The sequence below is a fragment of the Natator depressus genome, chromosome 2 (genome assembly GCF_965152275.1).
Source record: "Natator depressus isolate rNatDep1 chromosome 2, rNatDep2.hap1, whole genome shotgun sequence".
Taxonomy (NCBI): Eukaryota; Metazoa; Chordata; order Testudines; family Cheloniidae; genus Natator; species Natator depressus.
The window spans coordinates 224,422,337-224,442,391 of record NC_134235.1 but is presented as its reverse complement, the minus strand read 5'-3'; the positions used below and the strand labels follow the sequence as shown (position 1 = coordinate 224,442,391).

Genomic DNA, 20,055 nt, shown 5'->3' with positions numbered 1-20,055 from the left:
TAGTAGTATTTTCATTTATATGATGCACATTCCCCTAGGATGTGGGTGTCATTATCAAAAATAAAAAATAAAATAAAAATCAGCAAGTTGATTTAATAAATGAGAAAATTCAACTGAAAACTGGTTCTTACCCTGCATATTCCTGTGAATGGCACAGGCTAGCTCCATGTGTTGGCATCTTACCACATAAGTCTGAGTTTTTTTCATTATGTAATTTTATTTTATTTTGGCCAGGCTGCTACTGATCCTACAAACACATATAGTGGATGTAAGTCTTACGACCATGAGCAGTCCCCTTCGCTGGTACACCTCCATCTCAAGCAATGAAAGCCATCCACCGACCTATGTGGGGCTGGCATGTAGATTCTTTCTGTGGTGCACTCAGTATATTGCACCCTGTATAGCCCCTGTACTAGATATAACTAGCAGGGAGGTTCTTGCACCGGCTGGTAGTATTTATTCCTTTCTCCACTATTGTACGTATCTGACCTCCTGCATAACACATGCTATAGAATTTCACCCAGTGAACTTAATATTTTTGTGCTGCTTAAAATAAAGTGATTCATATCCTATTGATTCGTGTATTTAACTGCACTGGAACATATTTATGCTTAAAAAAGAAAGTCCTATGGTCATGGAAATGTCCCAAATATTTTAAAAAGAAGGGCAAATGTATAAGTAACATCATCTCTAACAAGAACATAGTTCAAAGTTTTCTATGAAGAACCAGCAGTTTGCTAATTATATCTAAGGCAAGAAATAGGATATGACATATGGGAAATTTAGATGCCATGTGAACAAAATATAAATACCATAGAGCTTTCAAACATTTTTCTGGGTTTAGAAGCTATGATTTCTGGTTTTTATTTTTGAATTATTAAGTGCAGAATTCTGTTCTTGAGAAACACGAGATGAGTTCTGTTGTACGTCCTCATTCATCTCCTTTTAACACAAGTTAAACAAGTTCCATGTACATAGGAAGAGTAGAATACTGGAGCTGAAATCCACTACATTGATCTAAGAGCAAAATTTTGCCTCTAAAATTGATTACCAAACCTATTTATACTTACCTGGAACCCAGTTTAAGTATCTGAAAGGGCTACCACCACTCCATTGCCATCCACTGTTGAAATTCAAACTGTTAAGACCAAACCAGAGAGAAGAACTCAAAGTCCTAGTTAATCCTAGATAACCAAGAGAAAGACAGAAAAGATCACCATGGGGGTGCAAAACAATGGCAGATGCTATTCCAGTCTACTGGGTAGTGGCTGCAGAGGGGCTCTGTTGCAGCTTCAAGCCAGCCTGTCTCTTGAGGACTTGAACACCATCCACTCTCATTCATCACTTAGCACCCTGCACAAAGCATGAGTACTCAGAATTTGTACAGATTAAGTGAGTTTTATTTCAAATTATTTGGCAGTATGGGAAGTTTAAGCAGTGGAGACACTTACAGTTCATTTTAGTAGTAAAGCAGTATGCCCAATTTTACGTACCGGGAATTTTGCGAGAATGAGTAATGCATCTAAACCTGAGTGACCTTTTTAAATGTGCCTACTAGAAACACATGCACATGAAGATAAGACTAACCACTTTACTCTTGACACTATAAAATGCAAAATTTATGTTAATATTCCATTAGGGTTGCATGGTTTAAATCACAATAGGTCAGAAATGCAAAAGTGAATATTCCACCACCAAATATTAACTCATCCACTTGCACAACCTGCATCATTGAAAAACAGTAATAAATTACTATAAATATTTAAAGAGCTTAAAATGTACAAGATATTGTAGCATGCAAAAATACTATTCATATTTTATCAAGAGACATTAAAAATAATCCCTGTGTCTTTTTCTTTTAGTTAGACTTGCACCTTCTTCTGTTTCACCTGCTTTCAAGTCTACAAACATTTTCCTGCTACTAATCAAGTCAGTATCACCATAATCAATTTCCAGATTATGGTCACAATCCTGGAAACACTTATACACATAAGTAACTTCCAGTACAAGTAGTCCCATTGAAGTCAATGGGACTACTCACATGTGTATGCATTAGCAAGTTTAGAGCCTATTATTCTATAGTTTACCTCTTACTTTGAGGCTTTGGAAGGTTACTTGACTGACTACTGAATGTCAAATTTTAGCATAGGGCTTCATTGGTCTCAGAAAAAACATTGCACTGATATGGATCACTTATTTCTGTTTTACTAACAGTATAGGATCATGGTGATAGAATATCTAAAACAAAATGCCTTTGATGCTCTCAATCATGCAATTTAAATATGTGCTAGATCAGCAGTTCTCAAACTGTGGGTCGGGACCCCAAAATGGGTAGCGACCCTGTTCTAATGGGGTTGCCAGGGTTGGCATTAGACTTGCTGGGGCCTGAGGCTGAAGCCAATGCCCGAGCCCCACAGCCTAGGGCTGAAGCTCAGGTTACAAGCCCCCAACCCTGGGCTGAAGCCCTTCGGCTTTGGCCCCCCGACCCAGGGCAGCAGGGTTTGGGTGGGCTCAGGCTTTGTTCCCTCCTCCTGGGGTTGGGTAGTCATTTTTGTTGTCAGAAGAGGGTTGCAGAGCAATTAAGTTTGAGAACCCCTGTGCTAGATGATACGATGCAAGACTATTCATATTCTCAACTAAGAGGGGGTAGCCATGTTAGTCTGCATCCACGAACACAACAGGGAGTCCGGTGGCACCTTAAAGACTAAAAGATTTATTTGGACATAAGCTTTTGCTTTTTATTTGGACAAAAACATTTGGGCTTGAACAGGGACTGGTAGTGGCTGGCTCACTACAAAAGCAGCTTTGCCTCTCCTGGAATTGACACCTCATCAATTATTGGAAGTGGACTACATCCACCCTGATCGAATAGGCCCTGTCATCACTGGTTCTCCACTTGTGAGGTAACTCCCTTCTCTTCATGTGTCAGTATAATAATGCCTGCTTCTGTAATTTTCACTCCATGCATCTGAAGAAGTGGGTTTTTTATCAACATAAGCTTATGCCCAAATAAATCTGTTAGTCTTCAAAGTGCCACCAGACTCCCTGTTGTTTTTGTTCATATTCTGGTATTCTAAAAGAAATCTGACGAGGTTCAATAAATCAAGAACTTAATGTGTCAGGAAACCATGGAGGTCCTACCTATAACATGATTTCTGTGTTCGACAGGATTTTTAACTGAAAAATAAAAACTTAACGGAAAATATGCTATAAATATTATTAGATACAGTTATTAGAAAAAATAATCCTTTTTCTAAGCTTAAAAAATGGAAGACACTTACAGCCCAGGCAAGTTTGTCATCTGGCTATTGTAACATGCTCAGAATATTTTCTTACTTACCTCACAGTATGATGAGGATGAATTAACATGCATAAAGTACTTTAAAGATATAATGTGCGATATAAGTGTAATAGTTAAAATGTACAGAATAAAAAAAACTGCTGCATTTGCAGTAGTAATCATTTTATTACTCTACCTGCCAGGTATGTTTGCTCATGCAACTCTGTGATACTTAATAATTCTGCATTCTGTTGCTGACAGCTTTTCCTTGCCTGGTGCCACATTAGGGCTGATTGGGAGTTTATCTGGTAGTGGACTCCTGTCAATGGATCTGTATACCACAGTGTGTCAATGCCTTTAACTGTAGAGATAAGATAGCTATGTTATTCTTGGTTTCTATGAGTGACCCAAATGAAACATCGAATAAATTATGGAGACTAAGTGTACAAACACCACTGTTGTAGTACTGGGCAGATCTAAAATGATCTGAGGATCACAGGTGTATTAATATATATAGTCCATAGCTAAGCCAGGACAGTAGAATTGACTGAACTACTCATTACATATAATAGGCCAGACTCTTAGCCAATTACTCAGGCAGTGTAAAGCCCCTGTCTAGGCTTGAACATGACCAGCTAAAAACATGCTGAGGAGTTAGCTTGCATCTACATGAGGGAAAAGGTTGGGCTTAGGTAGGGCTTAACCAGAACGGGTTAGCAAAGCGAGAATCAACTCAACCACTTTTCCAAGTCAAGACAAAGCCTCTGGATGACGGGACAGAACAGAGCCTAATGGCCTACATCACCTAACTTCTTCTAATTTTCTCACTCTGAATCTTCTTTTCAGTAATAAAATACGAGCCTTAGACTGTGCTAAAATTCTTGCCTCAAAGAGTTGAAACTTGTATGTTTGCTGATCATGGGAAAAGAGCTGAAATTCCTGCAGCATAAATCAGAGGCTCTCCGTTTGTAAGCTGTGAAACAGTTGAGAGAAAGGGGTCTTTTCCTTTTCCTATCTCAGAAGAGCTCAGAAAACTTTAGTGTGCGAATCAGAGAAAAGCATTACAATAAACAACACTCAAGACAAAGGAAAGTATATGTTAAGTGTCAGTAGGTCAGTAGCCAGTTCCACTTTTTCCTGAATTGGAGCTGGTAGCCTGCAGATAATATAAAATGCTTCGTTTCAAATTAGCCTGACACACTAGAAACAAAAATATATGTTGCAATATACATTTTCCTGGAAATTGACAAATTTTAATATCAGTATCTAAAACCAGACCGTGTCCAAGATGTTTTATGAATACAGGAAAGAATAATCTTTTTAGTATAATATGTTCTTTTTAAAGAAGCACCCTGAACTGGGGCACAGCGAGTATTGACTTGAGGTAACAGGGAGAAAATTAAATCATACCGGATGTTACTACTTATTTTTTTCCAAAAAATATGTTTGACCCGATAAGAAGTGTTTTTAAAAAAATTTAGGTGCATTAATATGCTCTGGCCTGTTGGCAGCTACTTTTCTACAAGACAATTACTACAGGGGGATAGGAAAGAAAATGCATTTGAAAATCAAAGGAATTTTTTTTTATGGTTAAAATCTTCCAAAAGCTCTTGTCTTGCAGAGCTTAGGAGCGTCACAGAACCAAAACTTCAGTTCTGAACCCTGGGACTGAGGGAAGCTGCCCAGGCTTCAATGCCATTGTTACTCAAGCTAGATTTTATCTAGTTAGATCTGAACAGGCTACAATGACACCTCCCAATTGTAGATATATCCTTAGAACAACTCAATTACAAGGTTTCCAGCCTCCACAGGACTGAATCTCAGAAGCCTTCTCAGCAATCTTTTAGAATTGGAGCTACCCAGAGTACCAGAACTTCAGGAAGAAGGGGAAGATTACGATTTCTGGGAATGATGCAGATTTAATGTTTAACCTAATTTAATTACACATGCGTGTACAACACATTTTTCTTAAGGTGCATACTTAATAAACCAACACAACTCTGCTGCATACATTCAGTGGGCAATTTTCAAACACCTCTAATTCACTGAAACCTGGCCATTTCTTCCAGAGCAAGTCCATGCAGTACTTGTCTTTGAGGGCCTCAGAGATATTTTACCAAAAAAGTTATAAGGTCACATTTTCCTTATCCTCAAAAATACTCAATCTTAAAAAAAAAAAAAAAAAAAAAAAAAACCTTTGGGCAGAGACCAAGCATGGAAAATTTCAGCCCTAAAGACCCTATTTCCGAAAGTTATTAGTGAGCACAAATATTTATTGTTATAGTTAGAGCTCTGATGGAAGCTAATGCAACATGAACTTTTAGAGGTCAGAACAAGCACCCCACAATTATATAGTAGATATAACATCAAGGGATGTTAACATTTCGTTGCATCTTAGCGATGAGCAGACCGGTGTCAAGATAAACCATTTATTAGGAACAGAAAATATGTACAGAAATCAGGTCACAAACTTTCTGCTGCTCTGTGTAGCTACTTTCTTTGTTTCTGCTCCGAGCAGGAACAGTGTCATGGGAAACCAAAGACTGCATTTAGAGAGTACAGGAAGCGTGTCCTCTCTACTTTTCCTGGAGGACTTATCAATAGCACAAACTGTCACCACAAGATTGCACGTTCAACTCCAGCCCGTATCAGTAACAGTAGTAACATTTTTACCATCTACCAGCGGCTCAGTGGTCTACGGAGAGGAAGCCAGTGGTCTCAGTCCACTTCCCAGTATACAGATGCTACCACTCTCAAAACAAGCACGACAACTGACACTTTTGTTAGCATGCTTAATAGAGTCACACCATGGGCAGCATCATTACAAGAGGAAATCAAGAGACAATTCTGCCACACAGCCAATAAATTTGGCTTATATCTATATCTCTCCCATAGTCAGGAAGGAACCCAGCTATTTTTATATATGGACTCCACATATGTGGCTAAACACAGTGCTGTCTCAGGTAGAAAAGAAAACAAAAAAATGTCTGAAGTGTCCCAAAATCTGCCTTCTGCTTATCTCCTAGCTCTCTTCCGTTGAAGTGCTCTTCCCCTTCCTCTCGCTGACAGAATCCAAGACTCAGATAAATTTATCAGGTCCCTCTGACTGTTTATAAATGTTAGGTCATCCACATGAATGAAAAGAAACAATAGGATATGACTTGAGTGGCCAGTTATACAGCACAAGTTTCAAATCACAAATACACTTGCAATGAACTGTTCATGAGCAATTCATAGGCTCAACATCTGTTTGCAGTAAACAGCTGAACAATTGCCAACAGTGAAAAATTCTGTAATAGTGGTAGGTATTTCACAGACAATTTGTGAGTGGATCCAGAGATATCCAATTTCACAAAATTAATTGCTTATGGTTAATTGTTCAGCCAGCTCCGCTCATGACCTTACACTATATAACAAGACTCCTTCCCAAGCCCCATTGCCTGAGATGCTCTCTGGCTTTCCCACATAATGTCTCATCTAACCTCAATCGTAAGTTCCTTGGGGCAGGGATTGTGTCTTATTTATCTGTAAAATGTCTGACTCTCTCTGTCTCTCTCACACACACACACAAATAGCAACAAGCTTGCCCCGTTCCCGCCTGTTCTGTGAACAGAGTTGTCGTCCCCATTGCTGTGAAGCCAGCATCTTTTTTATGAGCACTAAATTTACATGGAAAAAACGTAATAGTTTAGTTGCTTGCACTGAATACATTCAATTTATATAGCTGCTCAGGGCAGTTTAATACAGAGTAATAGCCCTTTCTTATTTGAGTACATTGTCCCATGATTAAAAAGCTCTGTTGTGATACTATTATTCTTTAGCTTTTAGATATAACTAAGCCTGCCATGAATACCACCTTTTTTGATACCCAAGAACATCAATTTACAGTCCACTATGGCTTTGGGGCATTTTAGAAAAAATCTGTCAAGACTTGCAAGAAAGCCTATTTTGGATGAAAAAAAATCAAATCAATTGTTTTGTTACAAAGGAGTTAATACAGCTCAAAGAAGTTGTTAGGCCAGAGCATTCCCACCCATAGAATTGAAATAGGCTCAGATGTAAACCCTAGATGCAAACACTATGCAATAACATGGTGAGTTCAAAACTGGATCTGAATATGAATTCTGCAGCTCAGGCCTGTCTTTAATTAAAATGTACCACACAAATAAACATCGTATTTAATTCTAGTACTGAAGAACCAGGAAGCAAACATGAAGGCAATCAACATAATGCAGTTCTTTGCAAAAACAATCATCTGAATGAATTTTCGCGAATTATGTCAAAGAACCAAATACCATTTTAACAATTTCAAGATGCTGCCTCATCTGTTTTATTTAGAGCATCCTAGACCAGAGGTGGGCAAACTACGGCCCGCAGGACCGTCCTGCCTGGACCCTGAGCTCCCAGCCAGGGAGACTAGACCCCGGCCCCTCCCACACTGTCCCTCCTCCCCTCAGCCACATGGCTTCTGCCCGCCCACCTCTCAGGCTTTCCAATAAGCCTGTCCTGCTGTTCTGAGCGGCATGGTAAGGGGGCGGGGGTGGGGGGTTAGATAAGGGGCAGGAGGTCCTGGGGGGGAGTCAGGGGGCGGTTGGATGGGGCGGAAGTTCGGGGCGGGGGCAGTCAGGAGACAGGGAGCGGGGGGGTGTTGGATGGGGGGTGGGGTCCCAAGGGGTCTGGGGGTCCCTTGGGGGGGGACAGGGAGCAGGGGGGGTTGGACTGGGGTGGGGTCCTGGGGCGGCAGTTAGGGATGGGGGTCCCGGGAGGGGGCGGTCAGGGGACAAGGAGTGGGGTAAGGGGTTGGATGGGTCGGGGGGCCTGTCAGGGGACGGGGGTGTGGATAGGGGTCAGAGCAGTCAGGGAGCAGGGAGGGTTGGATAGGGGGTGGGGTCCTGGGTGGGCAGTTAGGGGCAGGGGTCCTGGGAGGAGGCGGTCAGGGGACAAGGAGCCGGGGGGGGTTGGATGGGTTGGGGGTTCTGAGGGGGATGGGAAGTGGGAAGGGGCGGATAGGAGATGGGGGCCAGGCTGTTTGCAGAGGCACAGCCTTCCCTACCTAGCCCTCCATACTGTTTCGCAAACCCGATGTGGCACTCGGGCCAAAAAGTTTGCCCACCCCTGTCCTAGGCAATTAACACATAAAGTGAGTCCTGTTTAGTGTGACGTCTTTATGGGATTAACGTTTGCAATGTTATTGGTACTGAATTTAAGAGAGCTGCTACTGACATGGAGGAAAAAAAGAATTTCAAATATTATTTCTTCTGAAAGGCAATGTGAGGAAATTATGCAAGGCAGACAAGAGGAGGCACAGTGTGCTTTAAAGAATGAAGGCATGGTTACCTATAACTGCTGTGGTTTTCTCAAAGAGTCTTAGCTTTATTATGGTAACACTGTCGTGATTCTACAAATGAGGCTGAGATGAGGCTTTCGTTCTAAACCCCTACATCCTAACCTGTCTGAAATGATTCTAGTTGTGTTCTGTCATCAAGGCAGAATAAACACAGCCCACAGTTTTCCCAGCACCACACAGTGGTGTTTCCCTTGGCTCTCGCTACAGTCAGCTGACGCTATATTGATAGAACACAACAAGGAAAAAGGGCCCTCAGCACTGGGCCAAAAAAAGGAAGAACACCCTCACAGTGGAAAGAAGGCAGGCCAGAGGAGCAAGGGCTCAGTAAATCTAGCTGATTTCACGAGTGGGAGTAGCTTGTACCTAGTGATCTTTCAGGGTCTCTCAAGTTTATAAAGGCCTTCTAAAGACTTGGGACCTTTTGGACAAGTCCTGTAGAAATTACCAAGTTTGAAATCCGTAGGGTTCAATAACAACTAAATAGGGATCTATGGAAATTCCTCCAGAATCCTGTAAAGCATATCATCCCTCTAAAGGGTTTTTGAATCATCCTATAGAAATCTATAGAAGATATAATGTTCCTCACTTGGTTATCTCTCCAAATGATCCACTTCTGAAATCTAGCTTGGCAATTTGGAATTATTTTTTTAAAATGTACTCACTTATTCATTACTTGTTTTTATCATAGTTAAAAATGAAAGGGCAGTTCCTTTTCAACTCCTCTTTTCAGCGACTCTTTTGAAACAATTACCAATTAACATTTGAGGTAATAAAAATGAGAAATTTTCTCAGCACAGAGGTGAGCTTTTTAAATGTTTGAAGAAGCTTCAGCCTTTTTTTAAAAAAAGACAGTCATTCAATGTAAGTGCATTGGGATGATTAAATAAATACATTTTATCTTGTACTTTTTATTTTAAATAAAAAACTAAGGTTTTTAACTTGCACTAAAGTCAGGAAATTTAGAGTGAAGCTCCCTTATTTTAACTAAAAAGAAAAGAAGTACTTGTGGCACCTTAGAGACTAACCAATTTATTTGAGCATAAGCTTTCGTGAGGTACGAAAGCTTATGCTCAGATAAATTGGTTAGTCTCTAAGGCGCCACAAGTACTCCTTTTCTTTTTGCGAATACAGACTAACACGGCTGTTACTCTGAAACCTGTCCTTATTTTAACTGTGACTATACATTGCAGTTGGCTTTTTCCTTACAGTATCACAAAACACCAGGCAATCTGACATATTATTGTATTTGAGTAGTAATAGACTTCAGTATAATACACTGAATAGACGTTTTCTTCAAAACTGTGTGCACCATTTTATGTTTAAATTGCATCTTTTTCTACAACATAGGGTCACATTTTCAACAAGACAACACCCTAGCTTCTAGTTCTACTGCACAAAATTATGCAGATACCTTTTTCATAGATTCATAGATATTTAGGTCAGAAGGGACCATTATGATCATCTAGTCTGACCTCCTGCACAACGCAGGCCACAGAATTTCACCCACTTTTTGCATGCTTGAGTACAGGATCTGTGTTTAATTGCCCTATTACATGAGCAAATCTGATAACTACAGGCTCAAATACATGCTTTCATAATTTTGCATGGGTGCAGTTGGAGGCTGTACTTTTTACAACTGGGTCCTAGCTACATATATGTAGTATTTAATAAGCTTCCCTAGAAAGAACATCAAGGCCGTGAAAAACGTACAAAATTCAAATTTTTTATTGTACAGTAAAGATATGAAAATGAGGGACACATCCGCACTATTAATTTGCTAAATAATTAGCGATGTCAGAAGGTCTTAAAAAACATACAAAACTTACATTTCAGCGGACAAAATCCATATTTTTTGTCTGCATCAAAGTCATCAGTTGTCCCACACCAGAGCCAGCCATCTGACCTGCCAGCATCTGTACACTCAGCGTACCATTTTCTATCAAACTTGAATGGGAATACGCAGGGTGCTCCGTTGGCATTTCCTAGCAAGGTAAACATACCTAAGGAGATCGAATAATAAAAAAATATGAAATATGGAACCTATGTCTGCCCATGTTTGTGGTTATAATATGGTAGACAGAACATCGTGCCACAGGATGTAATCTGTACAAGCAATGCGTTGCCAACAATAGCACATTCTATTTCCTTATTCTCAAACTTCCTGTCTCCTTTTCTATGATGAAATTCAGTTCAACGAGTTCTCAGTGTCAGTAAAAAACTAAAAATTTTCATTGAACAGAATTAACCAAGCATTCCTATCTTAAAATTTCAGAGTACAGTATTAATAAGTATACAAAAAGTCAGTAGGGCTGAGGTATTACTACCGGTTAAGAATATCATTACTGTACTTCTGTAACACAAAGTACATTTGTTCTATGAACCAATTCAGTTATTGACTACAGTAGTTGGGGAGAATACATGTAACGATGAATTGGAAGGGCCTATACATAACAATGGCCCAAATTCTGTTATCCTTAGATAAAATTCCCATTCATTTCTAAAGGAGTTTTGCCTGGTAAGGACTGCAGGATTTGCCTTACTAAACTAAATGAATAACATAGGGCTGGTGGGTGTGTGATTTGCACGCAGCTCTGTGTTGGGGGAGGTACAGAGCAGCATTATCCATGGGGGAGTACTGGGAAAGACTGTTTCTCAGGAAGTATAATCTGTCCCAGAGCATCCTGGTATACACTTGAGATACCAATGGTCAAGTGCACAGGGATGGTGGGGCCATGACCCCAGCTCCTTCCTGCCTGCTTTCGAGCAACGTGCTCCCTTGGGCTTTAATTCTGCCCCTGGGCTAGGGGGTGCTACTGTGATTAGCCAGCCCTGGGACAAACTGTGAAAGGGCAGCTAATCTTACATGCCTCCTTCCTGTGTGTTCATCTGAAATTGATCAGAGTCTGACCCATAATCATTCATGTGTTAAAAAAAATCCTAAAGAAGCAGCCACAATTATTTTATATATTTATATCAACAAAACATTGTACAATTAAATTCATTAAAATAGCCAGTTTATTTACATATTCCACAAATGTCCGCTCTGGGAACTGCCTCGAGTAATGAGCCAGTAATTTTCAGTGTCCGGTAGCTAAACAGATGAACAGTTACACAAACTCCAAGATAAACACAGTATATGTCTATATTTATTCCCAAAGAGGGAATGCCTACATAACAGTGATTGAGTTTGCATTCTCAGAGTTTCTGTATACGCTCCTACACACGTACAAACAACAACAGCACTAAATACTATATTTGTAAAGTTATATTCTTGTCTTGTGTAATTAGTGCTACTATTTGGCAGAATTGCTTTTTAGAACGTGAGTTCACCAATAGAGCCCTATTCTGTAATAAATGACCCATCTCAAAACTCCAGTTGATTTCATTGGGAGTTCTGCTCACTGAACAGTTACAAGACTAAGAAAATTAACAGGCATCAAAATGCTCTAATAAGTACACTAAGAAATTAGTTCAGAATGAAGAGATTAATTTTCAGAACATTACCTTCATAGAATTGGGAGCACAAATCATCTGTGGTTCCATAGATCTTCCACTTACTCCATACTCCTGATCCCTTGTAGAGCATAATATTCTTTTCCTGTTTGTTGCCATAGTTGAAAAATAAATCTTCACCTTGGATTGCAAAAAGGGTCTCATTTCTGCATTCCCATTTTTGGAGTTCACTTGCCTTATCACACGGATACAAAGTGATTGGAACCCAGTCTTTCTTTGAAGGCACTCCTAAGCATAACTTCAGTGCAACGCTCATCAGCTGGTGATCAGAGACCCACCTGAATTTTTGAGACTCATTGTCCTGGTTGCAGCTCGCAGTTGTAACTGAACTAGAACTCAGAACTTGTACACAGCGCTTGTGGTCTTCATTATATATTAAAAATAGTTTGGTATCTGTAAAACAAAAAAAACCACAACAATAATATTGCACGGGGATGATTTTAGGTAGACGTAAAGGTTTTTTGACTCAAGCAAGGGCCTTTTCATGCTTGACTTTGGGTTAAGACCTATCTACTGTTCAGTTAAACTAGGAATGATTCTTTACTGCCCTGCACCTTAAGTAATCATTTCCCCTATTCAACGTGTGCGCAAAATGCTACTAATTCTGATTTTACACATTTTGCCTATGTGTAAATGACAATACAAAAGGTGGAAGGCAGTGGAGAGTCAGACCCTGAGACCTAAATCAGCAGTCAAACTGGAAGGGCGGGAAAAAAAAGAAAAAAAAAAAAGCTGTGACCACAGGAGTCATTAAAAGCAATTCACCATGCACCATAGATTGTGCAGCTCTTCAAAATATGATTGTGCGCAATCTCTGGGCTCCCTGAGATTGCTCCCATTCAGTGGGGTTTGAAAGTACTCACGAACTCCTTGGCCCTGGCTTCCCCTTAGAATCATAGAATATCAGGGTTGGAAGGGACCTCAGGAGGTCATCTAGTCCAACGCCCTGCTCAAAGCAGGACCAATCTCCAACTAAATCATCCCAGCCAGGGCTTTCTCAAGCCTGACCTTAAAAATATCTAAGGAAGGAGATTCCACCACCTCCCTAGGTAACGCATTCCAGTGTTTCACCACCCTCCTAGTGAAAAAGTTTTTCCTAATATCCAACCTAAACCTCCCCCACTGCAACTTGAGACCATTACTCCTTGTTCTGTCATCAGCTACCACTGAGAACAGTCTAGATCCATCCTCTTTGGAACCCCCTTTCAGGTAGTTGAAAGCAGCTATCAAATCCCTCCTCAGGGGTGGGGGGGAGTCTGATGCCCTGACAATCTATGCTAAGGTCCCTGGGCTTCCTTCTTTAATGGGAGTGGTTGTACCTGCCAAATATCAGCCACTCATGGTGCCCAAATGATATATCACTCAAGTAAATTGTGCAGATCTGTGATCCCCACACCCTCCTTTCCCACATGCTTTCACACGGAATGAAATAGCTAACAGTGTTGACGTTTTAACTATCACCACAGAGTACTGTCATTAACACCTCCCTGAACTATTGTTCCAGAATTTCTTACAATTTAAAAAAAAATGGCTGGAAATTGGTGAAAAAATGTTAACTTCACAGTTTTCTGGGTAATATAACTCTTCTGTTTTTCTTCAACGTTCAAAAAAATCCCTTATATTCTGAAACATAGATACAATTTTTCATGTTCAACCCATTGTAGCTCAAAAAGTAGTTAAAGGACTTCTGTTTGCGTTGAATGCTGATAACTATCCACGCTAGCTAGAAAGCCAGTCATGTGTATGTAGTGGGCATGAGATTGACAGCAGCAGCACTCGACTTGTTGTGTACTTCTGACCTGCTCCTGAAGGAGAGATGGCTGCTTGGTAACCTGGGCCATGCAGGTAACTGAGCTGCTACCACTCTTCCAGAGTGGGCCTGGAGGTGGAAAAAGAGGAGGAAACAGTGTGAGGAGATGGCACCCTCGCCTCCTGCCCCTCTTCCACTTCTGAGCTGGCTCCCTGCTCCAGAAGGAAAGATGGCAGTTACCAGATAGGGAGCTGGGTCCAGCGAGTTCCAGCACTTCCAAAATTTGGGTGAAGATTGGTTAAAATAACAAATAACGGCTTTTGTAAAACCTGGGAAATTTTCAGTAGAAAGCAGTAAAAACAGAAAACAAAGGGCCTTATGCATAGGTTCACACTCAGTTCGCATTTTCAAGGTTTCCTCCACAACCATAACAGTTAGAGATTTCCTTCTCCTTTCCTCTCCCACCCCGTGCTTTACGTTACATCTAAATCTATCATGGAAACCCGTAGACTATATCCAGCTGGGCAGATCTGGCCCACAGCTCAAGAGTTTGTCACCCGTGATCCATTTAACATGAATTTTAAAATTGGTATTGCCCTGTTTAACAGTTCAGTCTGATGGTTAATGACATAATTCAAAGCTGGTACAGTACTTAAAATGCCCTTTCAGATATGTGGTAAGAAAGAGACTCATTATTTTTTATGACTTAAGGCATTCAGAATAATTGGTAATTATTGAATAAAATAATTGTAAATAAAATTAATTACATAAGTTGCGAACACTTTGGGGGGTGCCAGGTTAGCTCCAAAATATATTGTATTGTATTTTTTGTTGAGACTCCAAGGTGTAAGTAATTATACTCTTCGGAGGAAGGATAACCCGGAGATGAATAACCTGCTGTTTCAATAAAAAGCTGACCTGGACTTATCTCATCCATTCTTTGGTTTCCTTCTCTTGTCCTCTGGCTTCCAACTCATTAGGAAGCCGCATAAAACTGATGAGCACTGGAGACAAACTGCTGCCTTTTGCCAATTAGTTATACTTGCAGACAATACAAGGAAATGTATACGTATCATCACTAGTGATACATTTTTTTATTATGCTTTTGTACTAGCAGTTAACCCAAAGTTACTGTAAAGTGGTATATGCAATGTTTACAATTGAAACACCCCTTTTCTTTTCCTGAATCCTTATTTGAAGTCACTAGTCATTCCTCTGGAATGGTGTTTGAAACATGAAGGGACATATGAATCTTTAGCGCATCTGGCACATAAATATCTTGCGGCTACAACAGTGCCATGTGAACGCCTGTTCTCACTTTCAGGGGACATTGTAAACAAGAAGTGGGCAGCATTATCTCCTGCAAATTGTAACCAAACTTGTACGTCTGAGCGACTGGCTAAAGTAGGATTGAGTGGGCATGCAGGCTCTAAAATTTTACATTGTTTTATTTTTGAACGCAGGTTTTTTGGTACATAATTCCACATTTGTAAGTTCAACTTTCATGATAAAGAGAGTGCACTTTAGTACTTGTATTAGGTGAACTGAAAAATACTATTTCTTTTGTTTTTTTACAGTGCAAATACTTGTAATCAAAATAAATATAAAGTGAGCACTGTACACTTTGTATTCTGTGTTATAATTGAAATCAATATATTTGAAAATGTAGAAAACATCCAAAATATTTAAATAAATTATATTCTATTATTGTTTAACAGTGTGATTAATCGCGATTAATTTTTTTAATCTACTATTTAAATAAGGCTGTACTATAGTAGTTCTCAAACTGGACAGGCCCAAGCAGCCAATGGGTCAGTGAAGACTTTGTAGGGGAGTTAAGGGAGTGGATGCAACTTGCCTAGATTTTCAGTGTTAAAGATTGTAGTAGGAAGAGAGCCTAAGACATAAGCCTTTGTATCAGAGGTCTGGTATGAGGCAGGACCTGCTCACAGAATCTGGCAAGAACAGATATTGCAGAAATATACATTCCTAAAGAGTGCTAGTGACAGAGTACTCATGCAAACACATCCCGATATCAAGTGGTACCAAAACATCCCAGTATCAAGGATGGTATAAAAACATTCCCCAAAGATAACAGGAACACAAGGTCCCCTCCTAAAAGATAAGGTCAGAATGACAGTACACAATAGAGATGTTTTGATCGAACCAACATGTACGAGGTGATGGGTGATAACTAGCCATGTCAGGGGGCAGTAACTAACTTGTTTTTATCAGGGTATAAAGATGTATCTCAGAGGGAGTATCTTTGTCTGGCCTAGAGAGGAACGGAAAGTCACACCGTTCACTGAGCTGGTCCATTGTTACTGGCTTACATGTATTGGTGGTCAGGTAGAGTCTGCAGGATACTAGTACCGTGCTTTGTCGACAATAAACCTGGCTGGGTGCCTTCATCCCTTAACAGATTGTGTGGTCATTGGGCGGTTCGCTCAAGGTCTGCCATGCCAGCTGTCTGCGCAGGGCTGGGGCAGCACACAGGGGGAACAGACATATGCAGCCAAACATCTATCAGCATCTAACCACAAATTTACACAAAACTGTGATCATTCACAGAGTAGTGGGAGGCTTACACAAAATAGGGTTCCTTGGCTTTTGAAAGTTGGAGGACCTCTGGTCCTCTGTTGTTACCTCTGAATCCCCTTTGTGCATGTGTTTTGAGTTGTGCTGCTAATAAACCTGCCAGATATTTATAGAAATTGGTTTAAAAAAACAAAAACAGCACCAAACTCCTCCCCCCCCCCCCCGCAATCCAGCTGCTGAAAAATATCCAGCCAGCTAAGTAAGAGATCACCACATATCCCTACAGCACATTATTTAGGCACAAATCCCCTCTGTGGTGTGATTCAGGGATTAGTCTAGATTCTACCACTGGACAAAGTCGGATAAGCAACTTGGGGCACTTAGAGCCCGATTCTGACCTTTTTGATCCAGTATAAATCAGCAGTAACACCACAGACTTCAGTAAAGTTACACCAGTATAAAACCAGTGTAACGGATATCAGAATTAGGCCCACAGCGTTTAGTGTCACATCCCACAGAGGTCACAGATCTAGTCAAAGTGGTGGCTTGTTAGTGGAAATCAGAATTGTGCTTTGCTGGTGAGAGGCTCTGACAGACACGTAGCTGCTTGGTCTATCTGAAGCCATTCAAATTCTTAGCTTGGCACAGACTGGAAAAGAAGGGACTCTGCTTCTGTACCACTGAGAGAATGGGATAGAAAGAACAACTCTAGCGGAAGGATGATAAAGGAAACATTTCAGCCAATGCATAGGGTGTGAGAGAGGAGCTTCTTCAGTGAAGAACAGGTCAGAGAACAGAGGAAATAGGTGCCTTGAAGTTGTGACTATCTGCTGGGCTAAAAGTTACAAGATGCTAGGCTCAAACGTCTCAGAAATCCAGAGGCATTTCCTCCTTGGTCCCTCAGTGCTGTGGGGAAAGGTAAGGGAGTGCAGCTAGAGCTCCAAGAGATAAAGGAGAAGGGGGGCAGACGGTCAAGAGGGAGAACAGGAGAATCAGCTGAGGGAGGAGCTTGGAGAGACAGCAGAACTTGGGGGGGGGGGGCGGTGAGATAATGGAGAAGGGCATAGAAGAGGGGTCTCCAGAACTCCAAAATAAGATCTTGTTTTATTGCTTTAGAAGTAGCAAAGCAGTGGCAGCAGAGCTGTGTACATGACTTGCAACTCATGGCTCCTCTGAATAGGAAGGGGCATATTATACAGTCCACACTCTGACAGGGTCACAACTGCTTCTAACTGTTCCCCCAGAAGGAGCCTTTTCAAGAGTCTCTGTCTCTGCCCCTCCCCCCAGCTCTGCTCCCGCTCATCACTGCTGTGAGTGAAAATCCTCCCCTTCACCTGACAGAGGATTCCACAGATCACAGCGAGAGGGGCAAACATTTCCACCACATTAGTTTAAAATGTGTACATCAAGGCTGATAACAAATAGAGAATGATCAGACTCTGCAACACAAAGTGTGTCTTAAAGCATGAGAACAGATGCACTTTCACACCAACATCCACATTCACAGCACAGACAGAGCAGAGACTTACCAAGCAGCTGAAAGGCACTCTGAATGAGAGACAGAAAAACCAGGAGCAGGGAGAGAGTCATCACAAATGTTTGATTATTTTCTTCCCCACCACAAAAATAAAAGGTGAAGAACTGTAATCAGTTTCTATCATGAGGATATTTCTGAAGCGAGCCAGGTAGCAGGTCCTCAGCACTTGTGAAGGGCTGATGGATCAGGGGAAATCTCTGTGCTCTAAATGATAAGGAAATATCCTGTCACATGGGGTGTTTTGAAATAACAGGAATTCACGGTTCAAACTTTGTTTTCCTAAGCTAATTTCTCTGCTGAGGGAAGAGTCTCCAACAGAAAGGCAGGTGATAAAGTGATGACAGATGAGGGCAGTTTTTCAGGGACTTTGTTAGTGATTTTCCAAGGAAATCAGCCCTCAAAAGAGGACACTGGTGAGCATGAAGTGTCCAACCAGTAGTGAAAGAGCAGATTTCCCCCCCTGCTTTCACAGCTAAACCTTAAACTTCAAATATATACTCACTATGCTGACTTGTAATCTCGTTACTCCTGAATATAGAAATGGTTGTAATATGGGATTTTTAGACATTAGAGTATCAAATATCTCTTCCTTTCCTTTAATAGTATATATATATATACTTAGAGTGTGAAAAGATTTTCTTCTAAATTGCATGTTTCCTTGTAGCACAGGAGGATTACAACACAGCTGAAAATTGAAATGTTAAAAAAAAAAAAATTGAGAGGTTCACTCAGCAAAAGTGAAGAGTGTGTACCACAGCATTTATGGGGTGATACTGAAGCATAAATAGGCAGGACATTGGGAAGCAGTAGGGAGGGGAATGTAGAGATGGTACAAAAGGCTCTGGGGTGTCTACACTCCCCTTGTTCCAGCAATTCTCTTAGCAACCCTGATAAAAGTTGACATTTCTTTGCTTTGTTGGGGGCAATAGCCAGTAGCATCTAGCTAATGAAGGGATTTAAGAGGGAAGTGAGGGACAAAAGGAAAAAAACAAAACACATTTGGAAAAGAAAAGAGGTAATTCAAAATGGAATGCCATTTTGGGAGAGAATAAATAGGCATTGGAGCAGGGGGACAGGATCCTGGGTTTCCTACAGGCTGGATTAGTGCTCTAACCACCATTCTCCGCTTGTTCTCTCTCTGACCCAATGACTAATTATTTATCCAAAGTGGAACAGCATCAACAGGAAGATTGGGGGTATCAGAATATCCCATAGTTCAGTGGCTGGGGCACTCATCTGAGACTTGGGAGATTCCTGTTCAAATCCCTTCTTCCTGCTCAGGGGGAGGGGGGACTTGAACCAGTGAGTACTCTAACCACTGGGCTGGAAGAAAGTCCTCTACTGCCTGCTTCTTACAAGAAACACTTTAGGTGCCTGGCCCCAACAGAGGGTTCCCAGCTGAGAATCCCAAGTACAAATAGTTGCCTCCTCCAGACTGAATTTAGGCATCAAATTCCCTCAGAGGGCCAGGGCTTGGGACACATCTCTGTCCTCGGCATCTCCCATTGGCTGTCTTAGGCAGGAAGCTGGCTTTTGAGTATCCCAATCTTAGGCACCTATCTCCTGTCTCCCTTGATTCATTGTATAAGAAGCTGGAGCACCAAACTCAGGCTCTGTGAATTCCAGTGATTTCCTAGGCACCTAAAAGTTAGGGGTTATGTGACACTGAGTATCACACCACCTACGTCCCTTGATGAATCTAGCCCTAACCGTCTACAAGTCGGCAATATTAATTTTCAAGGTACAACGTAGATTACATTGTGCTTGAATGAAATGACATTCAGTATATGAATGTGCAGGCTTTTGGTATGTCAATTGACTGATTTATGCAGTGGCATTACATGTTTAAATACTGGCCACCATAGCATGATCTTACAGACTGTATTAAAATAGTTGCTGATTATTGTTGTTTTTGTAAAGCACTTGTCAGAATGCTAACTACTGAGGGCCTGATCCTCTATTCCTTGTGTCCCCCTATGGAGTTAACAGGAATTTTCAGTGTTCAAGGAGCGCACCTATTCTTTTGAACATTTCAGCAAAGCCTCCTGACTTCTCCTTGATAAATCAAAGGAAGACATATTTTTCTCTTT

The 20,055-nt window shown here is 40.9% G+C and overlaps 1 protein-coding gene across 1 annotated transcript in view; it reads right to left on the bottom strand.

The window, feature by feature from the left end:
* LOC141983193 (macrophage mannose receptor 1-like) overlaps nt 1-18,094 on the bottom strand; it is an 82,870-nt gene extending 64,776 nt beyond the window's left edge. The window contains exons 1-5 of the mRNA XM_074946025.1: nt 17,958-18,094; nt 12,132-12,533; nt 10,454-10,627; nt 3,477-3,641; nt 1,071-1,184 (exon numbers count right to left, since the gene is read on the bottom strand). Of these exons, the coding sequence (XP_074802126.1) occupies nt 1,071-1,184; nt 3,477-3,641; nt 10,454-10,627; nt 12,132-12,533; nt 17,958-18,018 (916 nt within the window). The 5' untranslated portion in view covers nt 18,019-18,094. The remainder of the gene's footprint in view (nt 1-1,070; nt 1,185-3,476; nt 3,642-10,453; nt 10,628-12,131; nt 12,534-17,957) is intronic.
* Nucleotides 18,095-20,055: the final 1,961 nt, after the last annotated feature.